The 26,233-nt window shown below is 42.7% G+C and overlaps 1 protein-coding gene across 4 annotated transcripts in view; it reads right to left on the minus strand.

Moving 5' to 3' along the window:
• Window positions 1–25,821, minus strand: part of MED27 (mediator complex subunit 27) — a 176,957-nt gene extending 151,136 nt beyond the window's left edge. For all 4 annotated transcript variants that reach the window (XM_033137055.1, XM_033137057.1, XM_033137059.1 and 1 more), the window contains exons 1-2: window positions 25,601–25,821; window positions 23,473–23,617 (exon numbers count right to left, since the gene is read on the minus strand). In XM_033137055.1, coding sequence (XP_032992946.1) covers window positions 23,473–23,617; window positions 25,601–25,806 — 351 coding nt within the window. In that variant the 5' untranslated portion in view covers window positions 25,807–25,821. The remainder of the gene's footprint in view (window positions 1–23,472; window positions 23,618–25,600) is intronic.
• Between the last annotated feature and the right edge of the window lie 412 nt (window positions 25,822–26,233).

The following is a 26,233-nucleotide window of genomic DNA, read 5'->3' on the forward strand; positions in this document are numbered from 1 at the left end:
AGTGAAAAATGGCACAGAGAGAGAGAAAAAATAAATAAAACACGGAGACGTAAGGCAGGCCAAAATTACAATCTCAACATGACAACAGCATTGAAACTCCTAAACAGAACCCAAGTGAAAACATATGGATAGGGCAAATGGATATTAGTATAATATGCAGCTAGTTTTAAAGCAATGTTTCCTCTTTTTCTAGATAGATAGATGATGGGTAGATAGATAGACAGACAGACAGACAGGAGGAAAGCAACTAAGACTTTCTACAGAGGAGATATGGAATCGCTCTACCACGTCGTTCTTCTATTGAAGTTCATCTGAGACACAACAGCTTCCCCCACACTCACTCAGGAGTTGGAAAACTGACAGGTTCTATATATTTCATACAGTAAAAAGTTAGCATAGCAAAACAAATCCCAGTTAATGTCATGATTGGTGGGGGAAGCTTTAATAGATAAATAGCAGTCATTTCAAACTGAATTAGGCTATGAGTGAAAAGAAGCTGTCAAATACATTCTACACATAAAAGAATTATACATTTTTTGGGGGGGGAACCATAGTGTTTGACCAAAAATAAATAAAACAACCACATTAATATTTTAGACACTGACAGAACCACAGTCTTCTGTAATTTACAGGATTGTACAGATTTATTGGTTTCAGTTTTAAGGCTGAGTTTTGTTTTATTTTATCTGTGTTAACCTAAAACAAAGAGCCTCTTATTGGCAATTACCTCCCACACACCTAGCCTCAGAGTGACAGTTTAGGATACATGCTGGAAAGACCTACTTCAGGGAGTAGGATTGACTAGTGATATACTGTGAGTATATATGTTCATTAGTAGAAATCCTTCAGCTGAAGCGCAATCTTCAGACAGGTATTAAAAAGGAGTTCTATCAGTAAGCCCCAACTGTCTATATAAACATGCATGCTACGATCTGAGCTTTTCCACTGTTCTCAGCAGGAACACAGATCTGCTCCTTAATGAATTAGTGAAAAGATATGAGGTAGTACTTTCTCACTTTTATGGAAACAAACCTTTTCAAAAACCAAACTGTGCAAGCTATTCTCTACTCTTTTTTTAGGTGGTACTATTTAAAAAACAGAATAACAATACATATAGGTGACATTTACACAAAGCTGGGGTCTGACACAACTCTTCAAAACTCTTAGTGGTGGGATCCCACACACCTTTCTACCAGCCCACTCCTCCTGGTACAGGTTTTCACTGCCTTCCACTACACTTGAGCAACGAATCAGTACCAATGTTACTTGCAGTCAAGGCTAACCAGAAGTGCCATTTGAGGCAGGAGCTCATGAAACAGCACGCTCCAGATTTCTCAAATGCACAAGTCAAGGATTACATCAGAATCAATGCCAACAATTGCTAATTCCTTGGCTAACATTAATCCACATTTCCTCTTAGCCACGAGTAGCTAAGGAGTAAGGCCACATAAAGCTTCCTCCAAAATACTCCTCAATCTAGATGAAATCTGAGAAACATTTAGCTCTCCAGATGTTGCTGAACTACAAATCTCATCATCTCTTGCCACGTTTTCTAGAGCTGATGGGAACTGTAGTTCAGCAATATGTGGAGAGCCTAAGGTTCCCCATACCTGGCCTAGATGGACTTTTGGTTTCTTCTTATATTCTTACTAGTGGTTTCAGCCCGTTAAAATAACGGGCACTAGAACATATGTGCTCCAAAAAATTTTAAAAGTCACTTGTTTCTTTAATTTTTGTTCTTTTGTTGTGGGGTGGGTCGGAAAGTGGGATTTGGGGGTGCCCTCCAGCCTCAGCGGGTTTCTAGCTTTTCCGCCCAGCCAGTTCTCGAAGGACTGATCCTGAGGGAGGGAGGTTGCAGCACTCACCCTCCTTCTACAGGACTCTTAGGAAGCTGCCCCATCGCGCACCCCTGACCACCGCTGAACCCGCGCAGCGGGGAACACCGCCGAGGAAGGAGAAGGAGGGCACGGACCCAGCTGCTGCACACCCGCCCAGCAGGCGCCTGCTTGGAGCCAGTTGCAGCCTAACCAACCTCACAGGGCTGTTGTGGGGATTGTTCAAATTCCTGATAAGTTATTTGTGCAATGGCTGAAACACTTGGCCAGTTGGGAATCAAATTACAACCTTGATAATTCTACCCCAACCCTCAGTACAGCATTGTAATAATGTAATTATTAATTTATTATATAATATAATATGGTATAATAATTCAGTCTCCCTCTGCAATATCAGGGAGCCCCTTTACACAATTTGGGTGCCTCTTTTCTCCCTTCAGCAGCATCCCTCAAGGACCCTAGGCCTGCCTCACCTGAAGCACACTTACCTGCCCCTTCTCAAATATGCTCCCGTCTGGTTCTCCTTTGCAAACTCTCTCCTATGTAACGGCTCCTAGCACGCCCGGCCCCAGAAAACTACACGTCCCATGCAGCTTAAGGCCATCCCCACAGAGCGACGCGCCTGGACTGTATGCTGGGAGTCGTAGTTTCAGCGAAGGCAAGCTGCTTGAGAGGCGGCGCTTGCGCAGTGTTGAGTTTACAAACAGCCAAGCAGCCAACATTTCCCATGAGCCTCAGCAGCATGAATCCTATTGGGAGAGCCGGGCGCTGCAGTGCAAGGCATGACGGGAGCCGTAGTCTTGGTTTTCTGAGGTGGGGAACAGACAGTTATGGCGGCGGCCTCATCTTCCATGGGCCCGAGTAGGCCCGACGAAGCTGCGGTGACCCCCGGGGCGCTGCAGTACAGCCTCTTGCTGGAGCACTTGGTGGGCGAGAAGCGCGGGCTGAGGCAGGTGAGGGCCTTGGATCCGGCATCCCTTGGGGGCTTCCCGGCACCAGCCAAGAGCCCCGAGCAAAAGATTGTCGAGCGGGCCATGGAGAGCTGCGGCTTCAAGGCGCCGCTAGCCTGCGTCGGGGGTAGGTCGCGGTGAGGAGGGAAGGAAAGAGGGATTTTGTTTGGCGGTGGGGCGTCTCTTTTTTTTGGTTTTGCGAAAAGTTACTTCTCGGGTCTTCCCATCGGCCTACCTTGCAGGGTTGTCGTGAGAAAGATCTTAAGCGAAGAGCGCATGCGTCAGTTATGCTCATTACGGTCGGTGCAGCTATATTTGTGGTGAATAGCATTTGTGGTGATTTTTATTTAAACTGCTATGGGCCGCTCCCGGGCTGCTAGGCCTCAGGGCTCGTTTGTAGCGGCGGCAGCGGCAGCGTGGCCTTCCTCCTCGGCATTCCCCTCTCTTCTGAAGCGCGGACGTTCGGATTCAACCGCCCCGCTTGAACTGCCGACGCTGCTCGCGCCCGATCTCTCTCCATCCAATCCCTGTGTCCCTGGGGCACATGCGCAGTAGCGCAAACCCAGAGACACACGGACTGGACGCAGAGACAGTTGCATTTTATATATATAGATTAAGAAGATAAGGTGTTACAGCTGGTTGGTCCATCTAGCCTTGATCTTTCTAGTGATACTGGAAGTCGCTCTACAAGGTCTCAGGCAAAGGTCTTTCCCAGATCTGCCCCAGTATTATAGTTTTCCTGAAGTTTGTGAACCACCCTACATTAATTGGTATCCAATTCAGTATGTTTGATTTTTTGCCATGTTAATTTTATATCTTATCCAAGATATAAAAAATATAGATATAAAAAACAGATTTTTGTACCAACTGCCAAAAGTTGTCAGAAATGAAATATTTGGAGTTGGGAAGGAGATTGTTTTAAATCTTATTCAAACAAATGGTAAACCCTTTTTGTAAATTATTTTTATTAAAATATTTTAAAGCATGGCAACTCAGTAGCATAAACACTTCTCTTACACTGTTAAAAAAATGTAAGGTGCTGAAAACAAAAGTGGACTAATTTTAGCAAACTGAAGGAGATGTGTTTGGGTTTTTTTAATTACAAAAATACACATGCTTCTCAGGGCAAACTCACATGGGAGAAGGAGCAGAATAACAATTTTGAAACTGTGCAATTTTGCTGGTATTATATCTGTTCATTGTTTTAATACTTTTATAAAATGAAAATTTTTCTGCATTTTGTCATGGAGAATTTTCCACTGAAGCTCTTTGAGATGCAGCGGCTTGAATAAGAGACTTTGCATTCAGTGCATATGCTTCCTCGCAGAACTACTGCCAGCAGGGGGATTTGTACAAGAGAGGGGCTGGGGGGGGGGGAAGAATACAGTTCTGTGGTTTCTTCCCAATCTTAACACAGTTAAGAGACACTGGAGCATTGCATCCATAATGTTCCAATGTTTCAAATACAACATGAAACTGCCTGGAGAATCTCTGGCAGTCAATATAGGCAATACTGAGCTAAATGGACCAACTGCCTGACTCAGCACAGGGCTACTCTCAAACATTAAAATGATTTCTGGTTGTCACTTTCTGAAGTGCACCAATATTTGGCAATGCTGCAACTTGAGCAATGCCAGTTCTCACTTCCCTTAATTAGGCAAAATTGGATTCTAATATATCCCCAAAGTGCTATAAATCACTAACAGCTTGTCAGTTCTTGGTAAGATTGAAAGTTTTAAGGCACCTTTATTTTCCAATGGGCACCTTGTTTGTCTCCCATAAGGAACCAGATCCTATTTGTTAACAGAAGGCTTCTTTTCAACTTTATTTAAACTTTCATTCTATTATACATTGGTATCAACATCTGTCTGTGTTTTAATTTTTTTAAAATAAATATATAAAATATATTTCTGTATTTAATTTATATATTCAATCGAATATATTAATTGTGTGTATTAAATAATGTTAACTATATTACAAACACTTTAATTTACAATGTGGAAATTTAATTAAGTGTGCAACACATGGGTTCTGTGGCAAAAACTCTTGCGGCCCACTTGGTCTGACAGGTTGGATTGCCCTGTGAGTAAACACTCTGAAAAGGATAAGAAAAACAAGACCACTCATTAAAACTGTTTTACAGCAAAACCCAAAAGGCCAGCATATGTATATCATACTTTTGGAACTCCCTTTCCAGGGGGACAACCTATAGCTTCATCACTCTGGGTCTTTTGAAAAAAAAAATCCTACTGATGACACATTTATCAAGTCTGCATTAGGCTGAATTATTCTCTACCTGAAAAAGAAAAGGTTAACAGTAGCTTTTCTTTTCATAAGTGTTCAAGCTCAAATTTATCCAGAACTATGATTCTGCCTTCCTCTTGGGCTTTTATTTCAATCTGAGTATCAGTAGGTCATCTATAGTCATAGTACACTGAAAAGAATCCCTAAATCAGAAGTGGGGGCAGGTGGCAGGGCAGCTGAGAATTTCCGCCCTCCCTTCCCCAGATGGGCGGGGTTTGCAGCACTGGGCAGGATCGCCTGGGCGGGTCCCCCCCAGCTCAGGTGGGCCCTTGGGCCTGCCCCCGGCCAGGATGGGACAAAGGACAGTGGCCAGGGGTGGGGTCAAGGGCCAGGTAAAAGCGGCGGAGCCACCTAGCCTCCCCCCCTTTTGGTTTTCTCTCCTTCAGGTTCACCCGCCCTCCCTCCCTCTAATTAACTCAACTTTCTCTTTATAGTTTCGGCTGAAGGCTGCGGTCATCTATATATATAAAACGCAAGTGTCTCTGCGTCCAGTCCCTGTGTCTCTGGGTTTGCGCTACTGCGCATGTGCCCCACAGACACAGGGATTGGATGGAGAGACATTGGGCCGGGAGCAGCGGCGGCAGTTGAAGCGGGGCGGTTGAAATAGAACACCGGCGCTCCAGAGGACGAGGGGAGGCCGAGGAGGGAGGCCACGCTGCCACAGCCGCCGTCTGACTCGGGGCCCCGAGGACTAGCGGCCCGGGAGTGGCGCAGAACAGCCCGCCCTGCAGAGACTTTGGGCGGCCGGAGCTGGAGTTGTGATTTTGGAGAGGGGCCACACAGGTGCCTCCCTCCCAAGCCTGGCAAACACGAACTCCCCTCAGAGGGGCGGGAAAGGAGCGCAAAATTTCGGAGAGGTGGCGGCGCGGCCTGCCCCGGTGCCAGCTGGCTTCCCCACAGCTTCAAGAGGACGGGCGGCTGAGAAGTGAGGCGAGGCTCTGGCGCGGGGCCTCCGCGGCTTCCTGCTACGATGGGGCGGGGATTTCCTGAGACGCCTCGGAGTTTCGCGGCGCCTTGCTTCCCTTTCACTTTTTTGCACGCTTTTTCCTCCCTTGTGTTGAGGGAGGGAGGAGGGAAGGGGTGGAGGTGGGGGTGGCCAGGCCCCGGCTGAGGCCCGGAGCTAGCGGGGGAGGACTCGGCCGCTTGGAGACGGTAAGGGGGGAGGGAGCAGAGGGCGACATTGCAGCCGCCACCGCCGCGCTACGGGAGCCGGGAGGGACCAGGACGCAGAGTGCGTAGGGACGAGGGAGGGGGCTGCGCCTAGAGTTGCGCACGGCCACCGCCGCCATACGTGCTGCCGCCGGGAGAGCGGACGTCGCCGCGCCATTGCGGGAGGAGGGGAGGGGGGAAGGAGGAGGCTGCTGGCGCGTCGTCCGCTGGCGCGTCGTCTGCTGGCGCATCGTCCGCTGGCCCAGAGCGAGAGGGGGGCGTGGCCGCGTAGAGGCCACACCTCTCCTCCGGGGATCCCCACTTGCAGAAGGGAATCCTCTGCAAGCAATACTAAAAGTGACCTGTCTCTTCTCCACACACTTCAGCAGCGCTCTCTCTGTGTGTGTGTGTGTGTGTGTGTGTGTTTGTAAAAGGGGGGGGGAGAGAGAGAGAGAGAGAGGAAGGCTGTGAGAGAACTGGAGTGCCAGGAAGAAAGAGGGAAGGGACAGAAAGAGAAAAATCACCACATATGTTCTAGCGCCCGTTATTTTAACGGGCTGAAACCACTAGTCAAGTCAATAATTCCTTTGTTGCAGGTTAACATCTTGCGTTACAAGTCAACGGGCGCTGCTGTGGTCTTAGATGGTTGCCGTATTCAGAACCGGGAAGGAATTTTCCCTGCATTGGCAGGTTTTGCCTCCCCTGCAGCATTTCGTCACAACTTTGGCATTTAGGCCTTGGCAACTCTATCATCGGGCAGGGGAGCGGCCATGCTCCCTTCCCAAGCAGTGGTGTGTGCGGGGCCCGTTAGAGGGCAAATCGGGAGTCCCTGACCTCAGGGCGGCGGCACATAGGAAAAACTCCCGGACTGAGGCTAGTGGGTGGGCATGCTGTGTAAGTGTGTGCTTTGCAGTTCCCTCCCACTGCGCCTCTACATCCTGCATTCCTCAGCTCATGGGCTGAGGGTTGCCTGCCAAGGCCTATGCCAAGTTTTCCCACTTCAGAAGTTTTAATAAAGTTGTGGCCAATTTGAACCCATACTTTGTCTCACATTCTTGGTGAAGGGGTGGGCACCTCGGGCAGGGATTTGCACGTGTGACCGCAATGTAGGCATCTCTACCCTCACACACTGCACAATATCTTGTAAGAGTAACACAGCTTTTGTTCAGGACTTTGAAAGAGAGAGAGAGAGAGAGAGAGAGAGAGAGAGAGAATTTTTTGTTTTTTTAGGTACCCCCCCCCCACAACAATCATCCTCAGGTTGAAATTATTTGGGCATTCAACTTAGGAAATGCTAATATTGAAGTAAAGGCTGTGCTGGCAAGCAGCAGGAGCCACAGCCAAAACACTGTCACAGAGGCCTCCCCATCATCACTTAGGAGGCTGAACCTTACAAGGCAGAACTGACAAAGCCAGCAGGCTCCTGCATACCTAAGGAATGCACCAGGATAATTTGGTTCCACAAAAGTATCCCATCTGCAGGGGCACAAAAGCATCTACTGTGCTACAACAATGGTCCCTATAATCCATAATATATTAACACACATACTCAAAGATGGTATGAAACCATTAATGGCCAAATTGGCCCCAAGGAAGACAAGGTATTTGTTGTGTGTAAGGGCTGCCATTAGCTCATCTCCTTTGTACCTGAACAGTGCAACACGGGTGGCTCACTCAGTCAGATCCCAGAATACATGTTTAACAATAAATAGCCAAGTCTTTCATTTTCTTTTTCCTTGGAATAAGCGCACTCACAGATGTTTATAGAGCAATCTACATGTCCCAATTAAATGCATGCTTTCAATAGTTATCAGCCAATGTCAAAGCCCTCTTTGTTCTGCAAAGCCCAGAGACAAGAGCCTCAGTTAAGGAGTTTTTTCATTGTCATAGGTAGTCTCCTGCTGGAAATTTCTTATTATAAATGTGCCACCCTGCTGAGCAGAACCCTACAGGAATTAGCTCTGTGCAATTTCCTACAATACCTACTGTGCATCTCAACCCTTTCAAGTACAGAGATCCCCCCCCCCATTTGTCTAATCTCACTCTTTTGTTTTACATTGTTTAGGCAAGGAATATTTTGCATTGTTTAGTTGACTGGCATGCAACACCTTTTAAAAAACAGTCCCAATATTGTCAGCTACAATGCAAATGAGGATTGTGGATTTCAACTACTTCTGCAAGGGCACATGTGAATCAGTGAATGCCAGTTCTAAAATGGGCTCACCTGATTAAGCATCTTCACATCACTGAAAGATCTACACTTAATTGAGGGGCTTCTATTCAGCACTATAAATGTGCAGTTTCCAGTCAGTGCTATTAACAGTGTATAGGAGCTTGGTTCTAACAAGCTTGGTTCTTGTCAACCACAGTAACTTTACCTAATGTTCTGATTACATTTACAGAATAATTGAAGGTTTTCCTAAACCACAGATAACTACGGCAAAACTAGGCACAGAACCTACCCAGATAAAACACACACCCAAATCCTGTCTCCATTATTCTCTGACAGTAGATCGAAGATTAATGTTGTCAAATGAAAACTCTCAAATGCGAGTTATACATGTTTATACATGTGCAGTTCTTACAACTGCTCTCCCTCTCACTGTTTATTTTTAAATGTATTTTTATTAAATATTGTCTTGATTTACAAAAGTATGTGCAATGTCTCTCGTATTTTTTTCATGTAACATTTTTACAAATCAGTTTCATTTGTTGAGACATTAGGAAGAAAAGAGGGGGAGAGGGGGAGGAGGGAAAGATGGGTAGGGGTGGGGTCAGGAGACGATGTTTCTATTTTACTTAATATATGTAGGGTTTGGTGTCAGCGTTGCTTGTGCAGGTTCTCTGCTGTTCACTTGTGTTCCTTTGGTGGTGAGAGAGGTTGGGGTTGGCCATGGGTGTAGTTGTTCATTTGTGGTTGGCTGTGGTGGTCTTTGTTTTCATGTGTGAGTGGGGTGGGTGAGTGTTTTGGATCAGGTTAGCCATATTGGTTTGTATGCTGTTGTTGGATTCTTGTCAATGTCTTGTTGGGCTGTGTGTGTGATAAAGGGGAGCCATACCGGGGTGAAGGCGTCTTTTTCTATTTGTCCTCGTGTCAGTTTCAGCTTATTGGTTAATTTTTCTAGTAAGACTTTTTCCCATACTATTTGGTACCATTGGTCCATGCTTACTCCTGACAGGTCTCTCCAGTGTCTGGTTATGATGTTTCTGGCTGCTGAAAGTAGGTGGGTTATGAGTTCTTTGTGGTGTAAGTGGGCATTATTGTCTTGGAAGATGTTTAGTAAGGCCAATTCTGGGGCGATTTCTAACACCTGCTTGGTTATTTTACATATTTCTCGCATGGTTTTTGTCCAGAATATTTGGATTCTGGGGCACTCCCACCACATGTGGAGGTATGTGCCTGTGGAAGTGCACCCTCTCCAGCATTTTGGTGAGGTTCCTGGGCGTATTAGCGCTAGTTTTCTTGATGTTAGGTACCACCTGTAGGTGAGTTTCAGAGTGAGTTCTTCTTTTCGTTGATATGGATTTAAAGGGGGGTTTAGACCACATTCTGGTCCATTGAGTGGGGTTAATCTCATAGCCTATGTCATCCTCCCATTGTTTTTTTGATTGCGTCTGGTAAGTTCGTGGGATTTTGGAGTACTCTCTCACTGTTTATGTGGATTTTAATCACCATATGCCAATTTATACAAAAAATTATTCCAGTGACACATGGTGGGGTTTTTTTGTAGGAGAACAGTTAGGGTCAGAGGCTCCAGCTTGCAACGATGGGGGGACGGAATGCACACATGACGCTGTGACATCCTGACATTACACACATCCTGAAGGAGGCACCAGGGCTCTGACAGGATGCTGGAGCCCTCCTGTCTCCTTTGCAAATCTGGGTGGGCTTTGGGAAGGTGATGGGAGGGCTCTTGGACCCATCAAAGCATTGCACCTCCCTCCCTAAGCCAGGCAGAAGTTTCGTGGGCTTTAAGAAGGAGAGCCAGGAGAACATTTAGGGGACTAACCTAGTCCCCTTAGTCCACGGATTGCACACCACTGAATTATACAAATAAAACATATGAGAATTTAAATATAGATTCTGGACACACCATACAAGCTAAAGCTTGTGCTTTTTGAAACAGGCAGACAAGCAAAATAAGTTTCAATATCTTGAACGAATGGCATATCAACTTGTTAATTTGTTTATTGCTTAATACTGATCAATAAAAAGTTGTTTCCCTGTAACCTGCAAGAGAAAAATTCCTGGGGAAAAACACTGAATGTGTTTAATTTGCCAGAAGAAAGGAAAATTCTTAGGGCTGCAGGAAAGGTTTCTTCATTCCATTTGACCACCCTATTTCCCAGTAGCCCTTCTGGTCGGGCAGCAATGAGCTTAAGACTCTCCTGGAGAAGATGACGAGCCAACTGGGGCTATTTGGGAACAGATAGTTTTAGGATGTTGCAAACTGCTTAGAGATTTTCTTTGAAAAAATGAAGCAACACATAAATTATATAAAATAAATAAAAATAAGGGAAAATTATAAGGATCTCAAAGAAAAGCACAGTTCTTACAGTAGGGCCTCTTCATAACTAGTTTTCTTGGAATCTTTGCATTTTCAATGAAGCGTGAGGACCTCTACGTCCATTCCTTTGACTCAAGTCTAGAAACAGGGTAACAGCCCTCTGTGCAAAGCAACAACTGAATATGATGCTTTGTTTACTTGCTGAAGCCAGATTAGGTATGCCAAGATCCTAGATTATAAATCCTAATAGCTTTCTCACTCTGATCCTAATCAAAAATGAAAATCAGAATAGCAACATCTATTTCAAAAGCAATGACATCTTATTCCCAAGAGGGATCATAATGACCATGTACTGTACTTGTCAAGATTCTTCACACATGCACCATTGCTCTAATGAAGTAAATAAAAAAAATGCTTCCCTTAATTGTATGAATGAAATCTCTTTGGAGAAAACTGGATACCTGAAGTAACAATATAAGAAGTGTTATAGAGAAATTTTGTAGAGTAAATCTTGTGGCTTGTAGAGTAAAATGCAGTTCTCTGAGACCATTAACATATTTCAATTTCACTTGTCATACCAAAGCAAATTAGAAATGTTTCAATACAATTAGAAATTATCTATTAAATTCACATGGAATTATGGCTTATTACAAGAGAGAGAAAAGTTCACCTCAACACTGTTCTTGGACTCTTACAGTTAACAATTAATGACACTGTATTGCTGTTAAATTCAATATCTGTGTCTGATCAATACCAAGCTACCAAAGCAGTCTAACTAGTCTGAAACTCCTCTACAAGTACCTATTGATTTTTTTTTAAGGCATGCAACAAAATGACCTACACAAATAACTGAGAATGAAACAGATAATTTAATAAACTAGAGAAAGTACAATGTTATTTCCCTTGGCTTCAATGTCAGAAAATCATAACTCATTATTGGTAGTTAGCACTCTTTTAAGGAGGGGGTTCTATATACAAACGTGTGACTGCACAATAGTTCTGGTTGCCACATCTCAAAAGGATATTGTAGGGCTATAAAATGTTCAGAAAAGAGCAGTCAAACTGATGAGACTGGAACTGCTCCCCAATGAAAAAAGGGTACAGTATTGGGGGCTTTTTCATTCAGAGAAAAGGCACGTAACAGGAGATATGTAGGAGATGAATAAAACTCTGCATTGTGTGGATAAAGTGGTCGGAGAAAAGTTTTTCTCCCTCTCTCAATACCAGAACTCAGGGCCATCAAATAAAGCTGAATGTTTAAAGAATGAGAAGACACATAAGAAAGTACTTTCACACACAGCAAATTGTTAAACCTATGGAGCTCACTACCAAAAGATGTAGTCATGGCCACTAATTGGATGGTTTTAAAAGAGAATTAGACAAATTCCTAGAGGATAAGGCTATCAATGACTACCAGTCATGATCGGCAAACTTCAGTGGGTTGCATCCAAATAAGTTTATCTCAGAGTTGACACAATTAAATTAATGGCATTAAGTCAATTGTGTCCATTGTTTTAAAGAATGAACTGTAATCTGAATAGGACTAGCATTGGATACAGCCCAATATTAGGACTAGTATGCTTCCAAAGACCAGTTACTGGAAAACACGTGGGGAGAGTGTTGTTGTGTTCAGGTCCTGCTTGCAGACTTCCCATTGGGCCATCTAGTTGCCCACTATGAGAACAAAAAGCTGGATCAGATGGGCCACTGGCCTGGCCCAGCACAATTCTTCTTATGTTATGTTCTTACACCCTATGATAAATTGGCATCACTTTGAAAGAGGCACTCTACCCCTCCCTGAGTGGCCAGTTGCTTTAGGGCACCTGCAAAGCCCAGCATGACACCAGGAACAAGACCCCATAAATCAGCAACATAACAAAGCCCTATTCCAAAATGTGTGAACCACCTAATTAGGTATGATGACCTCAACAGGCAAAATAAAGTATGTGGTTTGCTGAAGTTTTACTTTTATCCATATATTTTCAATGAGTATTGAGATTTTTCCCCCCAATTTAAATTGTATTTTTTGGTTTTTCAAAAGAAACTTACAAACATACAAAAACACAAATCACATACATTTCTAATAGACATAGATTTGACTCCCCCTCCCTTTTGTGGTTTCTTTTGAATTTAAATTTTCATACTGAATTTTCATCATTACTCCATCTTTAATTATTCTTTAGTTTTTCATAATAATCTGTTTCACAGCTTGTTTTACATTAAACGAGCTAATGAACTTATTTGCATACACTGAGTAAATGTTTTATTTAAGATTGCTTTTTATTTTTGTCTTTTTAGCACAATTCCTTGTATTACCTTTGTACTATTCATCCCTCCCCTATTTAGTTCACATAATTCAACTGTCTGAAAATCTTTGGCCAAGAACCTTATGTACCACACCTTTAATAGTTATCTAAAATTCATTTTTGAAGAGTGATCAGAGGACTGTTTCCCCTCCCCCCCCCAAAATCAAACAAGAAGCACTTTGCAGCATGCAAATGTTGCAGCAAACCGGGGAATAATTTGGGCTCAGCTCTAGCTGTAAGAGCAGTCTGGAAAGATGGGAAATTCCTTTACTAAGACCAATGGGATGACACATCTGCATTAGCAGATGGCAGGGTCAACAGCCCTGCAAAGATTAACAGAAAAGGTGTCAAAAAGATTTGCGATTTTAGAGTAAATATGATCAAACTACCTATTTAAGATAGGTGTCCTACTAAAAGAGTTCTCACAAAGCTTTGCTACTGCAGAATCCATGGGAACATCTTAACAGGCATAGCCTCAGGCATGCACTGGGGCTAGGGCATACAAGTGACATGTCAAGGGCAAAGAGTGCATGAATATACAAGTAACAATCAAGGAAAGCAGCAAACGAGAACAGTGTTTAATCTAACCTCAAGGTACATAGAAATAATGTGTTCCTAAGGTGGCATTCGCTAATACTTCATTCAGGACTTAATTTACTGTATTTGTACAAGAAAATATGTCTCATGTAGACAAACCATATTTCAAGAACTACAAAGTTCACCCTACAACAAAACATAACAAGGTCATCATAGAATCTTCTCTATTCACTAAAAATGTCACTAAACTGCCACCTGGATGCTGAGAAAGCAGTGAAGTTTGCCATGCAGAACTGGGGTGGGGGTGGGGGTGGGGGGTGGAATCTAATCTGAATTTCAGCTGCTTACCTGCCAAAAAGCTCACCATTGGACAATCTATTTTAGTGAACTGCACTAGAATAAAAAAGTTCAACTACTTAAGCCCTCAAACAGCCACACCTACTAATTCAGCCTGAATTAATAAAATGGTGTGACTCGAGAATTCAGCTGCAAATGCATTAGTTCAGACAGATTTTTTCACGCATTCCAACACAACAGAGCATTAGCTTTTGACACCAGTGTTTTCCTACAGTGAATCCTCACGTGCATTGAATTAATATTAGTCCCATGTATACATAACAAAGTGCATTCTTTGATGCCACCTACGATTTTGTAAGTTTTTATTAAAAGCACACTACAAATGATTGCTTGAAGACTCTACTAAACGTTTTTAGAGACCGAATACACATTTTATTTCAAACCACAAAGGCAAGTGAAAACACTGCACCTAAAACTTTGATGTCAAATGGATGGCACGTGATCAGCCCTGCTCTACAATGAAAATGGCCCGTGGGGGTTAAGGGAGGTTAGGATCTGGCCTACTAGTAGGATCCAAAAATGCCTACCCCTGGTTGAGTCTTACATTTACAAGCTGGCACACACCTCAGGCTGGCACACTCCCCTCTGCTCCTTGGCATAGCTCGTACTGTAGAGATTGAAAGCATTCACCATTAAACTGAGTAGTGTTCCCGTTACATCCATACTTCAGAGAAACCACCCAGAGGACTTGGGTTATTGGGTGGTACAGAAAAGCAACAGGAAAAACAACAACAAATTATGCTTAATCTAAACAAGCCTGTATCAAACTACAGCTTAACAATCTTGACTTGTTCAACCAAGCAGAGTTTAAAATTGAACGAACCAGTGTTTTCAAGTTCACATGTTATACAGAACTCTGATTAGTTTAAAAGCAGGTATTTCCAGTCTCCTTGCAGTCTCCACCTTTAACTGGATAATGGGGTGGGGTGGGTAGTATGTTCACTTAGGCTCATTCATACAACATGTCCAAATCAGGCCACTGCCTCTTTATCTGTTATCTTTATAACAACTTTAGCTCTTTAATATACTAAAATACACAAAAGATTAGAGATGGTGTGACATCTTAACTTGGCTTCTCTTTTTAAAACACACACACACAAAATTAGATTTAAATTTGTAATTCATGTTTCCATATGCTCTATGACAGGCAATTAGCCCACTTACGTGTTTAACTAACAAAGCAAACACCGTATGGTTACACCCCTTTCCCCATCCCTTTTCATTTAACATTTGCTCATATACACAGACACCCTCTATTTCTGTTGTCCATCTGTTTGCAAGTGACATAAAGCTGGGCTGGGGGTTCCCTTGCAACCAACATAGTCAAAGTTGCATGTCACAACAGAAAAATTAGCTTTATCATATACCAACTGAATCAAGTCTATTGGTCCACTTGCTCCATTTTTCAGTCTCCCACTCTATTTCAGTCAATTTTCTCCTCTCCTCCCCCAGCCACTTTCTCTTCATCTGCCATTTAGCCCATCAAGCTCAGTATTGACTTGCAGTGACTGGAACCAGCTCTCCAAGGTACCGAGCAGGAATCTTTCCCAGCCCTAATGGGAGATGCTAGATTGGACCGCCCCTGTGCAAGCAAACTAGGTGCTGTAGTACTGAGCTATGCCCGTTCCCCGCTGGATTCAATGGGTTTTACCCTCAAGTTAAGCGTAAATACCTCAATGACAACTGCTCCCCATATGAACCAACAGGGACCCAGCGATCATCCTCTGAGGTCCTTCTTCATGTGCCTCCTCCATAAGAAGTGCGGAGATCGGCAACAAGAGAATGTGCCTTTTCTGGGGTGGCTCCCCATTTGTGGAATGCTCTTCCGAGGGAGGCTTACCTTGCGCCTTCATTACATATCTTTAGGCATCAGGTGAAAACATTTCTCTATAACCAAGCCTCTGATTAACCTCCTATGGTCTTTTAAAAATGTTTGTGGGAAAGGGAGGGAGTTATTGGTTTGTTATATTTTATTATGTACTATGTGTTCTCATTTTGCTTTTTTAATGTTGTGAACCACCCTGTGAACTTCAGAAGGACAGTATACAAATATAATAAATAATCATAATCAGACTACTTATATATCACAAGCTCAGCAAGCAAGGCCCTTCTAATAATTTGGTTTCGTCTGCAGTTCTCTATCTACTTACTGTACAGTAAAGTAAGTCACATAGAATTTAACAGGGCTTATTCTTTTTTAGCCTGTTTTTATTAAGTTTTTTGTTAGGAACATAGATAAACAAAACAAACAACGATAAAGAATGAAACTGAAGCCACAAGTATGTTGCACTCATTTTTTTGTGAAGAGAAAACACCACTTCACAACTACAGTACATAATACTGTAGCTACATTTCAAATGTACTGGTAGTTGACAAAAAATATATTAGAGATCTGTCCAAAAGTTTGTTTATGAGCAGGAGGCATTATTACTCTCCTCTGATGAGCTATAAACACTAACAATGGATTCCAGTCCCCAAGGAATGCGTATTCTGACTCAACCACCACTACACATCAAACCTTTGATCATCAACTTTGCAATGGGATGGATGGGAGGGTGCATTGGTCCAATGATGTGTAATATCCAAGCACAGAGCAACCAACAAAAATCCAATCCAATATTTAATGGGACATATTTTTGAGCAGATGAGTGTACAGGACTCTATTAATAGGGAGCAAATTCATGAGTTGAAAAATGCTGAAATATCCTCATTCTTTTACCCCCCCCCCTTTTTTTTACTCCTGCCCTTAAGTCCACATTTTATCCTAGCTCAGCGATGTGTTTTATGTGTACAAATGTTAACGCATGAGCAATCTGGGCAGAGAAGGAAAGGGAGCTGTCCTGGACTCTCAGCTCATCAAATATACAACACACCAGCCACAAAGGGGTCAAAAATTAAAAATTTAATGCAGAGAGGCAAAAATTACTTCCATGCATCACAGCAACTAAATGCTCTCCCCTTTCAAATGACAGCAAAGACCAAAAACCCACTCTAGTGACTCCATATGCTCTTATTTAAAAACAGCTGCTGAGGGTGGGCAAAACCAATCCAACTAAATCAGTTTTGCATACATGCAAGAGTAAAACATTGTCTCATGTTACTGCATCATAAAACAAGAAGGAAGTGAAAGAGATGGCCAGAGAAATTATTCTGAAGGAGCAAAGAGTTACAGGTGACAAGCCCTCTTGTTAGAACACACAATTGAAGCATCAATACCAGCTGGTGTAAACAATGAGATGAGAACAAGTTACTGAATTCAAAACAAAGTGGTGATTAAAGGGCAACTGCTGAGTGAGTATTTAAGTGCTCTGAAACCAGTTTATCACAAAAAGATAAAAAGGCATAAAGAAGTGCTTAAGCCACATTCTGAAGGCAATTATAGAGCACTAAATTAAAATAAACTATACTTCCGCGTGCAGATGCAGAGGTGAGAGAGGACCTTGAGGTTTAGAGGCATTCCCAAAGAGGCAGAGGAGGTTATCGATGAAATAATAATTAAGGAGTTAGCCAAATGGTTAGAGTTTCAAGAAGACGAAATAATCAAAGGCACAGAGAAAACATTCAGAGCATAGCTGTCAACTTTCCCTTTTTGCGGGAAATTCCCTTATTCCAGCGCCGTTTCCCACTGCAAAAAAAGGGAAGGTTGACAGCTATGATTCAGAGTGAAATCAAATGTTACTAAAGCAAACAAATGGCCTGGTGACTGTTTGATATCTTTCAACTGAAGTCAAATTAGAGATAAAATTTTGCAAACCAGTAATAAAAGAAGACTCAGAATTCAGGAGAAAGACATTATCCTAAAGGAGATTCCTTCACGTCTGTTGAAAAAGAGAGACAACTATACATTTCTGGCTGCAGCATTGAAGGCAGGGTGGATTTGATTTATATCAAACTGATTTAAATCATGATTTAAATCACAGTCAGTAAGGCTCAGGGTGGATTTGATTTAAATCAAACTGATTTAAATCATGAGTCAAATCACTAGTCAGTAAGGCTGAGGGAGTATTTAAATAAAAAAAATTCGATTTAAATGAAAAAAAATCAGATTTAAATTTTAAAAAATCAATATTTTTAAAAATTTAAATCAGCTTTGTTTTAATCGATTTTTTTAAAAATTTAAATCCACCCTGAGCCTTACTGATTAGTGATTTAAATCGTGATTTAAATCAGTTTGATTTAAATCAAATCCACCCTGATTGAAGGCAAACTGCATTGTTTATAGGTGGGAGTTTCTGGAGAGGATCTCCTTCTTCTTTAAAGGGAAAAGGTGGAGGTGTGTGACAGTGGACAGATTTTGGAGGAAATACTGGAGAGAGTGTCAGGAGTGCGTGCAGGAGACAGGCCCCATGACCAGCAGGTCTTCTCAGGACTGGGGCCTTCCTAAGTTTGTTCTGGAGAGGCAAGGCATGGCCGCACAGGTGAGGCTGCTTGGTAACTCACTGCACCTGGTGGCAAGAGCCTGCATGGGATATATGGTCAGCATTTCCCTTTGGCCCTTTGGCACAGCAACACACTTCCTGCCTTGCTGCGTCTAGCCTCCTGATTCCTGCCTCCTGATCCCCGGACCTTGGCTTCTGGACTCCTTGCTTCTTGACCCTCAGCTTCTGGACTCCTTGCTTCTCAACCCTTGCCTTTGTGACTCCTTGCTTCTCGACCCCTGGACCTTTGACTTCGTGACTTTCTACTTGCTGACCCTTGGACCCCTGGTTTCTGGACTCGCATTCCTGCTCCCACCTCACCATCTTGCGCCTGGTCCTGACGTCCTCTGCTGGGACTTCGTTCACCCATAGACCAGACCATGACATTTAGAAGGGGGGAAAGCAGCCAGTGGGAGCAAACAGGAACGTTAAATCAACAACAGAAACAGATGAGGACTAGATACTTATGGCCTGATTGGCTCACAAACTGTAATTGTTTTAATATACTGAACTGTTATTAAACTATGAATTTAAAGATTACCTGGAACGTGAATGGACTAAATGACAAAGTTAAAAGAAACAAAGCAGAACATATATTAACAAGCAAAAATTAGACAAAATATGTCTACAGGAAACACACATTACAAGAAAACATAGGAGGGTGTTGAGAAAGAAAAAGCTGGGATTAGAGTTTATCTCATCAGATCTAACGAAAAAAAGAGGGGTGGTGATTTATGTTAAACCAGAGCTAGAACTGAAGTTAGTATACAAGGATGAAGAAGGAAGAATAGTGGCAGTCAAAATAATGGTGCAAGGTAATAAAAAAAATAGTTGGAGTCTATGCACCTAATATGAAAAAATAAATTTTTATAAATCATTAGAACAAAGGATGCTAGATCATGCCGACGAAAAAACGATACTTTAGGAATTTAATGGAGTTATCTCGCCAGAAATCAACAGAACAAGAGAATTAGAGGCTAATGAGGGGAAACTACCCCGTACCTTCTTCCAACTGACAGAAAACTTGGGTCTGAAAGATGCCTGGAGATTCCAACACCCAACAGAAAAAAGTTTCACACATTACTCAGACCCAAACCAGTCAGCGGGACAAATTATGCCATTTGGGTTTCGAATGAACTGTTAATAAAAGTTTAAAAAACTGAAATACAACCAAGGATCATCTCCCACCACAATCCAGTGGCAATGGAACTGAGGGGAGAAAGAAAAAGGGAAACACAGAGATGGAGAATAAATGAAAGTCTGTTAAACGATGAAAAAGTTCTACAGAAGGCAAAAGAAAACTTAAAGAGGAATTTTTCAAATTTAAGAAGAAGAAGAAGAAGAAGAAGAAGAAGAAGAAGAAGAAGAAGAAGAAGAAGAAGAGTTTGGATTTGATATCCCGCTTTTCACTACCCGAAGGAGTCTCAAAGCGGCTAACATTCTCCTTTCCCTTCCTCCCCCACAACAAACACTCTGTGAGGTGAGTGGGGCTGAGAGACTTCAGAGAAGTGTGACTAGCCCAAGGTCACCCAGCAGCTGCATGTGGAGGAGCGGGGACACGAACCCGGTTCCCCAGATTACGAGTCTACCACTCTTAACCACTACACCACACTGGCTCTCTAAATCTAAACACTGGCTCTCTTAATCTAAACCAAGGAACAGACATTAAGGTTGTTTGGGATGCCAGCAAGGCTGTCCTAAGGGGATTTTTCATGCAGTAAAATGTGATACAAAAAAAGATGGAAAGAAAAGAAAAAGACTGATATTCTAGAAAATATAAGAAAAAAATTAAAAAAAACTTTTTAAAAACCCAAGCAGCAAACTAACCAAGCAGAATATCAAACTATTACAAACTAAATAGTCAATACTTGTAAACCAAGAAGTCGAATGGAATATTAAAAGATTTAAACATAGAAATTTTGAATTTGGAAATAAGCCAGGAAAATTGCTGGCATGGCAACTCAAAAAAAGGCAGAGTGAGAGGACTATAAATAAATTGAAAATGGGAGAGAAAACAATAGACGACCCAAATAAGATATGTAAGAACTTTGTAAAGTATTATACAGAATTATATCAGAAGGGAAAACAAAACCAGGAACATTCAGTGGTACCTCGGGTTAAGAACTTAATTTGTTCTGGAGGTCCACTCTTAACCTGAAACTGTTCTTAACCTGAAGCACCAATTTAGCTAATGGGGCCTCCAGCTGCTGCTGCGCCGCCAGAGCATGATTTCTGTTCTTAACCTGAAGCGTTATTTCTGTATCTGAAGAAGTGTGCATGCACACGAAAGCTCACACCAGGAACAAACTCAGTTGGTCTCTAAGGTGCTACTGGAAAGAATTTTTGATTTCGTTATTTCTGGGTTAGCAGAGTCTGTAACCTGAAGCGTCTGTAACCTGAGGTACCACTATATTGATGAATTTCTAAAACAAAACAATCTGCCAAAAATATCAAGCAAGAAAATCCAACACCTCAATGCACCAATTACAGCTATGGAAATTCAACAAGCAATAGTAAAGGTAATGGGATCCCTGATGGTTAAGTCCAGCCATGGACGACTCTGGGTTTGCGGCACTCATCTCGTTTTACTGGTTGAGGGAGCCGGAGTTTGTCCACAGACAGCTTCTGGGTCATCTGGCCAGCATGACTAAACCGCTTCTGGCAAACCAGAGCAGTGCACAGAAACAACATTTACCTTCCCGCCGGAGCAGTATCTATTTATCTACTTGCACTCTGACGTGCTTTCGAACTGCTAGGTGGGCAGGAGCAGGGACTGAGCAACAGGAGCTCACCCCGTCGCGGGGATTCGAACCGCCGACCTTTTGATCAGCAAGCCCTAGGCTCTGTGGCTTAAAAAACGCCAAATCTGGAAAGTTACCGGGCCCAGGTGAATTGACCACCTGTTATAATAAGAAATTGGAAGATGTGATATCACAACCCATAAAAGAAGTGATGAATGATGTATTAATCAAAGGTAGAACACTGGAGACGTGGAAGGAAGCATATATAACACTGCTCCTAAAACAGGGGACAGATTTAACAATAATCTCCAATTATAGGCTAACGTCTATAATGTTAATAATGTTTAGAAACTTTTTGCATCCATCTTAGAAGAAAAATTGAAAAGGACATTGAAAGAAATAATTCACGAGGATCAAACAGGCTTTCTCCCTGGATGACAAATAAACGGTAATATTAGAAATACCATCAATATTCTGAAATAGAATTGATAAACCAGCAGTACTTATGTTAAAAGGTAAAGGTAAAGGAACCCTGACCATTAGGTCCAGTTGCTGATCCTCAAAAAAACAGGACTTTTGGAGGAGGAAAACCAGAAAAATATTTTTTTTTCTTGTTTCCTCTAAAAATGAGGTGCGCCCTATGGAGCAAAAAATACAGTAGTTGGTCTCTAAGGTGCTACTGCAAGGATTTTTTATTTTTTATTTTATTTTCCCAGATACAAAGCATGCCAGAATTTTCAGAATATGTACTGTTCAGAGGCAGTATTGCTTCTGACATCAGTTACTGGAAACCAGAGGAAGGGAGTGTGTTCTTGTGCTTGAGTCCTGCTTGTGGGTTTGCCACAGGCATCTGGGTGCCCACTTTGAGAACAGGATGCTGGACTAGTGGGCCATCAGCCTGATCCAGCAAGGTCTCCTTATATTTTTATGTGTGTACAAGATTACCCTAATACCACTTTTTTGAGAGTGACTACACAGGATACAAAGGTTCTGAGTAAAGAGGAATGCCCCCTTGACCCCAAAAAGATTGCCCACCCTACTATAACAATCATTGTCCAATGGTGGGTTTGTCCAATACTAAGCAGGTATTTTCATCAATGAGAAACAGGACTGGAGAGACCAACTGCTATCATGTATATTAGGATAAAAACGTAAAATATATAGGGCAGTTATTCAACTAAGTTTTACTTAGAGCAGACCCACTGAAATTAATTAGCATGCCTAAGTTAAAAAGGTAAAGGTAAAGGACCCCTGACAGTTAAGTCCAGTCGCGAACGAATCTGGGGTTGCGGCACTCATCTCGCTTTACTGGACGAGGGAGCCGGCGTTTGTCCGCAGACAGTTTTTCTGGGTCATATGGCCAGCATGACTAAGCCACTTCTGGCGAAACCAGACCAGCACATGGAAACACCGTTTACCTTCCCGCCGGAGCAGTACCTATTTATCTACTTGCACTTTGACATGCTTTCAAACAGTATGTGCCTAAGTTAGGTCCATTCATTTCAATGGGTCTACTATGAGTAAAACTTAAATAACATTCCACACAATGCTAAAGTAGAGGGAAACACAATTTAAGCCTAGCCACTAACATTGTTTGTTGATACAGCCATCACCAGACAAGAAATATCTACTGTAACAGCTACCATATTGGCAAAATGTTGTTGTTGTTGTTGTCTGTAAGACACTTGGAGTCCTGTCAAGGGGAAAGGCAGGTTATAAATAAATAAATAATTCAATATGTGATTAGATTTCAAGGTATTTTCCCAACAGTTTGAAGAATGATTCTCCTCCAGTGTTACAAGTTCCACCTTCAGTTTGATACGACTTTTGTAGGTAGCTACCTAAATATTATATAGCATTTTCTTATGCAATTCTAAAATTTTAAAACTCTGTTGAACTCATTAGAACCAGCAAAGTTTTGAATTATACAAATCAATCATGCATTTTATTTAAACATGTACACAGTTTAAAACATGGCTATGAATGTCACCAGAGAGAGAACTCCAATCAATTCTTAGAAGATGTCAAGGACTGAAAAAGCACCTTCTTATGCTTTTGGATAAGCTTTTTAAACACTTATGAGTAGAAGAGGAGCACACAAATTTGTTTAGGATGGAGGATACAATTTTACTTAACTCATCACCATCATCAGCTTCTGTTAGCAGCCTCTTAAAACAAGGACAGGGTATAGATATAGCTGCCATAATATCATTTCTCTTGCACCATAGCACAGTGAGCTGCTTCTCTCTGCATCAAAGCAACAGGCAGCTGAGATAGCAAAGCTGCAATAGTGAAAAAATTCAAACCCCTCTATATAACATAACTTGGACTAGCAATTAACATTAATACACTTCTTTTATTTCTTACCTTATTTGACCATTTATAAGCCTGAAGCAGCTGACTGTAGAGGGGTGTTTTGTCCTGAACAGGATCTAAACTCAACAATCCACTATTGTGGAGAGGATGGTTCTCCGATGGCTTGCCTACAAGATTACTTAGACGTTCCAGTTCGCTAAAATAAAATGAAAAGCCATTAAATTATGGTATTTAACACAGCATATTTTGTTAACTCTTATGTGGTTTTACCATATTTTATTACACAGTAGTAGCACAAGCAGGGCAGCTTCATTCACCGGGCTTCTCAACATCACACATCATTGCTGAGTACCAAGAGTAAGAGGGGCAAGGGAAAGCCACTAGAGAGCTCATTGTAGGTGCTGTGGCAGGATCATCAGATATGTTTGTTTATAATTATATTTTGGGAATGATTCATGTTCTTATGTAGCTGCACTGTTTTATACTTTCTGGGTGTCCCATGCTCATATTATAAAGCAGTTGTGTTTTGTGTTCTAAATCAAGCACTTCTAGGAATTGTTTCTTTTTTGTTTTCCAATGTATTTCTCATTAATAAAAAATTTGGTGTGGAACAAGCAATTTTTTGTTATGAAAGTTTGTCCCAGAGAAAAGTTTGAGAATCAGTGTAATAAGGCATCACCAGTAAAAAGAAAGCAATTGGGAAGTTATAGGTGCTGGGAAAGACTCTGAGCCAGAGACCCTGGAGAACCACTCTTCTGCAACTGGTGAACAGGTCCCTTGACCAGGTCACATACCTGGCTATCACATCACCCAAGCTATCTCAAAACTGTCAAATTAACAGGAGACAAATATAGGATCCCCAAATGTGTGTTTGGACCCTACTTTCAGTACAGTCAGGGGAGCAAGGTAAATGCATTATCCAGCTCTCTTTATACTTCATACCCCCAGTGTTTTCGCCTGGTTGGAATGTATTGTGGAAAGAAGGAAATCAATAAAAATTTATTTACAAAAAAGAGAAATGTGTTCTTGAACTAAGTTGATGCCTCCTGCTTATGTGGATGGAGGATAGAAAGAGGGTTTGAGAAAGTAACATTTATACCTGTTGCTCCACCCACTTTTGCCTCTAGCCACCCATCCACCACCGACATGTGGCCCTCAGAAGGCTCCCTAGCAGGGAATGTGGCATTTCATTACACTTCTGGTTAGCATCCACTTTCTTTCCCATTAACCTACCGGTATCTTTTTTCAGTTTTTGCCCCCGGGTCTGCTGGTCATTCCCCAGCACCTGACAGTCACAGCAACACCCCAACCTCTTAACATAACACATCCAACAATTAACAACCATCCTCCCTTCTAGCTTGCCCCCAAACCATGTAGCATTCAGAAGGTAGACTGCCTCTGGACCTAGAGGTTTCACTGTTTTGCTGTGCAGAGCATGGCATCTCCAGTTACCAACAACATTGCTATGGCTTGTCCAAACAGCACAGAATTCAGAAGGGAGATGGTCCCAGAACCTGTATGGTTCCAGAACACTGTGCAGCTGTAGCAAGCATGGCATCTCCAACAACAAACCTTGCCCAAGACCACAAAGCTTTCTGAAGGTAGACCATCCCTGCTGTGGAAGTTCCACTGCATAGGTGTGGAGAGCATGGCATCTACAAATATCAACCACTACCCTTTGTGGCTTGCCTCAAACCAAGTTGTATTCAGAAGAAAGTATTGTCTCTGCACATGGAGGTTCCATTGCAAAACTGTAGACGGCATGGCATCTCCAATTAATAACAGCAGCTACTCTCCCATGTGGCTTGCTATGATCGAAGCAGCATTAAGAAGGTAGACTCTACCTGCCCGTGGTGATCTCCACGGCATAACTCTTCAACGAACAGCAGCAGCAACCCTCCCTTAAGGCTTGCCCAAACCCACATAGCTTTCATAAAACAGACTGTTCCTGAACATGGAAGTTCCATTGTTCAGTTGACACAGCGAACTGGCATTTAATTGCATATCTAATTCCATATCTAATTGGGGGATCGCCTTTTCTCAAGCATTTCTAGCCTTGTGGGCACCATCTCCTCATCCCAGAAATGGGAGAAAGGGAGGGGAGTTAAGGGAGGGGGGAGTGTCGCCCAGGGCAACCTCCTCCTCGGCGGGTCTTTTTCCTCTTTTCCTTCCTCCTCACCCCAAGTCTCGGCTGACGGAGTGGAGGCTCTCTTGGAAGCTGGAGACGAAGCTCTTCTCACGGCCCTCCAAAGCCTCCTTGTTGCGCCTGCCGTCCTTGAGGCAATCGAAGACGCGCGTGACGCTGGAGCGCAGCGCCTGGATAGCAGCAATAGCCTGGGCGAAAGCCTCCAGGTTCACGCCGGCGCTCAACACCGCATCCGCCATCTTTGGCCAGCAACCTCCTGTCGGAAAGCCGGAGGGCGAGGATAAGCTGAGAGGAGCGTGGAGAGGAGCACGCCGCAAAGCAGGCTGGGAGATGTAGTGCACGGAACTTGGGCAACAGTCTGAGGGAAGCTGAGGCCGCAAAGCAGCCTGGGAGACGTCCCCCCTTCCCCACCAAAAAGCGCGGAGAATGAATCCTAAAGGGCGAGAAGACGCCTCAGCCGCAAAGCAGGCTGGGAGATGTAGTCCTTGGGACAGGGAAGTTTTTCAGGAGACGGAGAGGCGTGTGATTGAAAGTTGGGAGAAGGCAGCTAACACCGGCTTGTGTTTAATTCTTATTTGTTTGATTTAGCGCATTTCACATATCTCTCTCTCTCTCTGTGTATTTTGTTTATGAGAGGAGTCTTTTCTGAGGAAGACAAGAAGCCAC

Source organism: Lacerta agilis, chromosome Z, assembly GCF_009819535.1.
Source record: "Lacerta agilis isolate rLacAgi1 chromosome Z, rLacAgi1.pri, whole genome shotgun sequence".
Taxonomy (NCBI): domain Eukaryota; kingdom Metazoa; phylum Chordata; class Lepidosauria; order Squamata; family Lacertidae; genus Lacerta; species Lacerta agilis.